The sequence below is a fragment of the Erinaceus europaeus genome, chromosome 4 (assembly GCF_950295315.1).
Source record: "Erinaceus europaeus chromosome 4, mEriEur2.1, whole genome shotgun sequence".
Classification (NCBI taxonomy): Eukaryota; Metazoa; Chordata; class Mammalia; order Eulipotyphla; family Erinaceidae; genus Erinaceus; species Erinaceus europaeus.
The window spans coordinates 14835056-14841055 of record NC_080165.1 but is presented as its reverse complement, the minus strand read 5'-3'; the positions used below and the strand labels follow the sequence as shown (position 1 = coordinate 14841055).

Genomic DNA, 6000 nt, shown 5'->3' with positions numbered 1-6000 from the left:
GACCTCTGGGAGAGGGGGAGAGTGCCCAGAGCGGTAGCGGGGGTGCTTAGTCCGCCCCCAAGCCTAGAGGCCCGCAGACTCGTACCTGTCCCCCCTGTCCCCCCCCCCTCTTCGCGGGCGCAGAGGAGAGGCCAAGCTTCCGCAGGTGTTTCCCGCGAGCTGCAACTTTCCCTCGCACCCCCTCCAGCACACAGCTCCCTTCCTCCCCCCGCCCCGTCCAGGGAGGGCAATGCGAAGGGAGCGGGCGAGGGGAGAGGGCCCAGGTACTGGATGCGTTTGTATGTGACGGGTGGGGTGGGGGGAGAGAGAGGGAGGGGAAAAGGGAGGGGCAGCCGGGGAACGAGAGAGAGAGAGAGAGAGAGAGAGAGAGAGAAAGAGAGAGAGGCGCGCAGGCGAGCGGGGAGGGCGGGCGGGAGGCGGATCCTTCTACCTGGGACGCGCTCGCTCGCAGCTTGCTCTCCGGGGCCGCGAGTCACCTGGGGAGGCCGGCAAGTGCGGACACATTGGCCGCCGCGGCGCTCGGCAAGGCGCGCACGGCCCCAGGCGGCTGCGCCCAGTGCAGGCAGCGCCCGCCCGCCCGCCGCGCTCGGCTCCGGCCCCCGGCCCCCGCTCCCAGGGTCCCGCGCTCGCCCAGCCCGGCTCCGAGGTCGCAGCCCCGCCGGGGTCGGTCCCCAGGCGCACGCGGAGGCGGGGGCGCCCCAGACTCACCATGGTGGCTGCGCGCGCTGGGTGCCCGCGGGTCGCCGGCCGCCGGAGCCGCAGCGCGGGCTGAGAACACCCGCTGCCGACACCCCCGCACCCTGCCCGCCCCCGCCCGGCCTGAGCGTCCCCGTCGGTCGCCGCTGTCTATGGCGTGGCACCCCTCCCTGGATCATGCACAGAAACTTTCGCAAGTGGATTTTCTACGTGTTTCTCTGCTTTGGCGTCCTCTACGTGAAGCTCGGGTGAGTCTCCCCTGGGGTCGAGCTAGGTGTGGGGGGCACCTTGGAGGAGCAACCTGCATGGGGGGGCCCCCACAGGGACACAGAGGCCAGAGGCGGGGTGGGGGTGACTGGCAGCCCCGCGAGGATCTGTGGCTGGCCTGTGTGGGAACCCACTCCAGGGCCGGGCAGGGGCGCAGCCTGGGCCCCCAGAGCGCGGGTGTTCCGGGGGCCTGGAGCCCGGGGCTGGGGGAGGGAGAGCGGGGCTCGGGAGGCCGACAAGGCCGGCGGGTAGCGGCGAGCGTGCCCGGCGCGTACTTTCACCTGTTTGGGCTCCAGGCCCCGGGGTGGGACGCGCCTTCCCTCCCCCGGGCTGCGCTGGGCGCTGAGCCCGGGCCGAGCGCTCGCCGCAGGGAGGAAGGCCAGGGTGGGGGTGGGGTGGGGGCGTGGGGCAGTTGGGCATCCGGGGAGGCTTGGCGGGCAGGCGGGTGCGCACCCCGGCAGCGAGCGCACCGGCCGGGTCACCCGCCGAGGCCCTAGGTCTCTATCCATCACCCGGACGTGTTGAAATTAGCTTGACAACTCGTCGGTCTGGCTGGGGATGGGCCGCGCCGCTCGGTCTCCAGCCGCCCGGGCCGCCCCGGGCTCCCCGCGCCTCCTCCCGCCGGGATCCCCGGGCCGGGCCCCTCTCTCCGCGCTCCCCCTGGCGCGGGCCGGCGGGCGCCCCGCGGGCCGCGCTCGTTGATCGCTGCAGTAGCTGCTCCGAGTCGTATTTCCACATTCCTGAACCCAGCCGATCTCCTTTAGACAGAATCTGTCTCGGCCTCGCTGGAGGGGGCGGGGGGTGGCCGTGTGACCGTGAGGGATGCGTGCACCTCGCCTGGGGCCCCAGCCCTGCGCTCCTACTGTGCGCCACCGGCTGCCCCGGCCGCGGCAGGCAGACTTGCCAGAGGGCCCGGCCGGGTCCGCCCGCAGGACAGCCCCGGCTTTCCGGGCCAGGCCCAAAGGCAGAAACCCCGCCAGAGAGCCGTCTGGGCCGACGCCACTCAGTCCATCGGCCCCTTGGCCCCTTTCAGAGGCGGGGAAGGCGAGGAGGGAGGCGCCGGGCTGTAAGCCCCCATCCCAGCCCAGCTCTGCAGGTCCCAGCGGGTGTGTGGCGGCGGCCTGTGGCTCTGCTGTTTATTGTGGGTCTGAGCGAAGGCTGTGTCCCTGGGTGTTTGTTTATGGCAGGCGAGGGTGCTGCCTGGCTGAGTCCCTTGGGGTGGGGGTGGGGTGGGGGGAGCTGTTTTCTGGACTCTGGCTGCACCTGTGGCTCATTCCCTATCCTCAGAGGAACGGGGAGACCCCTCAGAAGGATCCCTCAGAAGGCACGTTCTGTGTCATCCTGTTCTTAGGGTGCCCACACACACACACACCCAAGCCCTGGAGTTGGGCGCTGGGGGCTGGGGCTTCCCTGCTTTTCTGCTCTAAGGATTAGGAGCCTGAACGGGGCAGGAGCCTGCCCAGTGAGTGGCTGGTCTAGGGCTGGGGCTGGGGTTGGCTGATCTAGGGCTGGGGCTGGGTCCCTCACCTCTCTTCCTAACATCCCTAGCTCCTGGGGGGTAGGATGGGGGTGGACCACCCTGTGGGCAGAGCTTGGGGAGCCCTCCCTCAACCCCTCTTCCTAGAGGGGACAGCAGGTGGTGTTGAAGGCTGGGACCCCTGGAGCTGGCTTGAGACTTGAGATCTGAGCCGCCACAGGGAGGCTAACCCTTCAGTGCTCTTTCCTCCCATGAATGGAGCTCAGCCCTCACCGTTCTTAGCAGAGAGAGCCCAGCGAGTGACCCAGCCTATGTGCCCAGGCTCTGGCTCTGCACCTGGGCCTCCACCCAGGACCCCTGGTGGGGACTCCTCTCACTGGTGTGTTCCCTAAAGCTCATACTCTCCAGATTGGGGGGGGGCATTGTCTCCATACACCTCTAGTCACCAAACACCACCGACCTCCCCAGAAACCCAGAGCCACCATGGAGTTTGCTGAGGTGAGAAATGCGCGCTCAGTCCCTGGCACCTCCAACTCCCTTTCTTCCAGGATTTCAGTTGTCTAGGGTTAGGCAAGGAGGAGGAGATGGGACTACCATGCGACCTGAGGGACTAAGTGATTGGGAGCCCAATGTATTAAGGGCTCTGTTTGGGTGTCTGGAGCTCCTGTGGTGTGTCTAGATCAGTCTTTCCCCTTGAGGAGACTCCTGAACTTCCTTTATGGGAAAATGAGAGTGGGGGGGGGGCAGTAACAACACTAAGCAGTGGGCTGGTCTTTCAAGTGTTAATGACCACGATAGTGAAGTTGGTGTGGGCACTCTGGGGACTTCTTCAGGTAGTGTGGTGCTGGGCTTCAGGAGCCCAGAGCTCTTGGTTTTAGGGATATGATGCCCCAACCAAATAGCAGAGACTGGGCTGGGAGATAGGTCCTGGGGGGGGGGGCACTCACCTTCCCTTGCATGCGGGGCACTGGGGAGGGGGTGAGGTGCAGCCTCCCAATGCTCGATCTGAAATAGCAAGAATGGAAAAGTCACCCCCACAGGTAGTGGTATTGTGCACACAAACAAGTCAGCATTAAGTGCGGGGGGTGGGGTGGGTGGGGGAGGGAGCTTCTGTGATCACAACCCCTGCCCCCACCTGTAGATGTCTGTGGATGTACCTGGGGAGTCTCTCTCTTTTTCTCTCTCTCCCACTTGGGTACATACAACCTCTTAAAACGGGGTGTGAGTGTAGCCCTGAAGTCCCCGAGGGAGTTTCCAAACCAGCGGGAAGACCTCAACCCAAGAAATCCCTCCAGTGACCAGGACCTCAAGAGAAGATGTGCCTGGTATTTAAGTTCAAACCAAATTGCTTTGGGGAGCTAACACCCTCCCTCCCCCACACACCTTTGCTCAATGCAAGCCCCAACTCTAGAGTAGCCAGGCCAGCGTTGGGAGTGTGGGCTCTCTCTGCACACTGGGAAGGGGGGCGGGGTATGCTGTCCCAGGACCAGCCCTGCTCCATGCCAGGAGGGGCTCACAGAGCAACCAGTGGGACCTGAAAACTTCACATCCAAAACCTGCTCTCCTTGGGACCAGCGGTGACGCCACACCTGTCACTCCTTTTTTTTTTTTTTTTTCTCTTTGCCTTGTACACTGCCCATCTAACTGATGGGGTGGAGGGAGAGTTCACTCTGAGAGATACGCATATACACTTAGTCTCGGCAGACAGTAGGAGGTAGGACTAAAACGCCATGTTTCTGGGATATATATATATATATATATATATATATATATATATGCAGATTCCTGGAAGAAGGAAGATAGTTTAGCAAAACGTGTCCTTGTGAATCTGCTCCTAATCACACTTATCCCAACCAGCCCCCTCAGAGGGGAACCACCAAGCGAATGGGAAAGCCAGATTTGGGAGGCCTTTTTGCACCTGTTGGGGCTGCCCTCCCGGTGCTGGATTTTTTCAAAGACACAGACATGTCTCCGCGCTCGCCCGATCCAGGGTTCCTGCAGAGAGACGCTGCACGCTGGGCGGACGAGAGATATGTGCGCACACACCTGCGCCCGCACTGGCACGCCCACGCCGCCGCGGGCACACACGAACACACGCTGCCCGATGGAGCGGAACACGCACACCGGAGGGTCACCCCACGGTGCCTCCCACCGGGTCCCTTCCAGGACAGGACAGGCTGTGAAACTGGGCTCGCCCGCGTTCTCTGGGCTGTGCGCGCGCACACATGGAGGGGGTGCGGGCCAAGATGGTGTGGGCAAGCCTTGGGGGCGGCTCCCGCAGCACGCTCCCTCCGGTCAGCCTCCCCTTTAAAAAACCCGCCCGCAGAGGAGGCGGATGCAGGGCCGCCCGTCCAATGGTAGCAGGGCGCCTAGGGAGACTTGGAGACGTGAGCCAGAGCGAGCGACAGAGCCGGTTCGGATCGATCAACAGACGGACTAAGCCCGGCTAAGGAGGCTTCGCCATTGCCCCTAGCCCGCGCCTGGGGGCCGCACCGATCCCTGCCCCCGCGCCCACCCGCTGCCCCTGTGCTGGCGCGATGCGCGGCCCTGGTGGCGGGGTACGGGCGACCACCGCGCCTGCGCCCGCGCCCCCGGGTCCCTAGCGCCGGGTGCTGCCGCCCCACCTAAGCCAGGGCCGCGGGGATCCCCGGTCTCAGCTGGCCCCGCACCCAGCCCGAGGGTCTGCCCTCCCCCCAGGCGCGCGGGCCCACCATGCTCCCGCTATCGCCGCGCCGCGCGCTCCTCTCCGTCTATTGCCCGCAGATCTTTCTCATCCTGACGAGCGGCAGCTACCTGTGAGTGCGGCGCCGGCGGGCGGACAGGCGGGCGGGGCCCCCCTCATCCCCAGTGCAGCAGCTGGGCGCAGAGGGGGTGCCTCAGGGAGGTCCTAGCAGGGGCACGGAAGCCAGGGTCTCTGGTCACCTTGCTGGTCCAGGCTACCCAAGTGGAGCTCGGGGAGTGGGGGGGGGGGGCTGTGTAACAGTGAGAAATCGGCGTTTGGGGTGTCCAGAATGAAGGTGAGCCCAGGCTGTGTGAGCCGAGCGCCAAGGCCGAGCGTGCGGGCGGCGCCGAGAAGCCCAACGCGCCCCGGTGGGAACCATGTGAAACGCACGCCCCCCGCACTGCACTGCCGAGCCCCGCGCAGAGCCCCGCTCGCACTCACTCACCCGCTCCCCGCGTGCACCGTGACGTGCACACGCGGCCCAGCACTGCGCGCCCGGGGCACCAAGCCTCCTTGCTCCTGGGCCGCGCCCGGCGCTCACTTCTCACCTGGGGGCGCCCCGCGCCCGGCAGAGGTGCGCTCAGGTGTCCCGGCTTCGGGGAGCCCCCGGGAGGGCCGGGTCCACGCGGCCCAGCGAGCCGAGGGGGAGCGCCGGTCGGCTCAGCGGTGGCTTCGCCCGATTCCTAATGGGACGCATATGCTCTGGTCTCCGATTTAAAAAAAAAAAAAAGTTTGATTTATGGAACCGCCGTTAGAGGGAATTTAAGCTGGATGCTACTGATTAAACCTCAGAGCCAGCTCTCCCTCCTAGTGCTTCCTCCCCTCCCCCGCCCTCTCC

At 65.5% G+C, this 6000-nt stretch overlaps 1 protein-coding gene across 2 annotated transcripts in view; it reads left to right on the top strand.

Moving 5' to 3' along the window:
• The first annotated feature begins 398 nt into the window (after positions 1–398).
• The window catches only part of WNT7B (Wnt family member 7B), a 49084-nt gene continuing 43482 nt past the window's right edge, over positions 399–6000 (top strand). The window contains exon 1 of one of the 2 annotated variants that reach the window (XM_007531901.3): positions 399–944. In XM_007531901.3, the coding sequence (XP_007531963.1) occupies positions 874–944 (71 nt within the window). In that variant the 5' untranslated portion in view covers positions 399–873. Of the gene's footprint in view, positions 945–4860; positions 5236–6000 lie in introns of those variants that run through there. The other variant, XM_007531900.3, reaches the window with a different exon arrangement.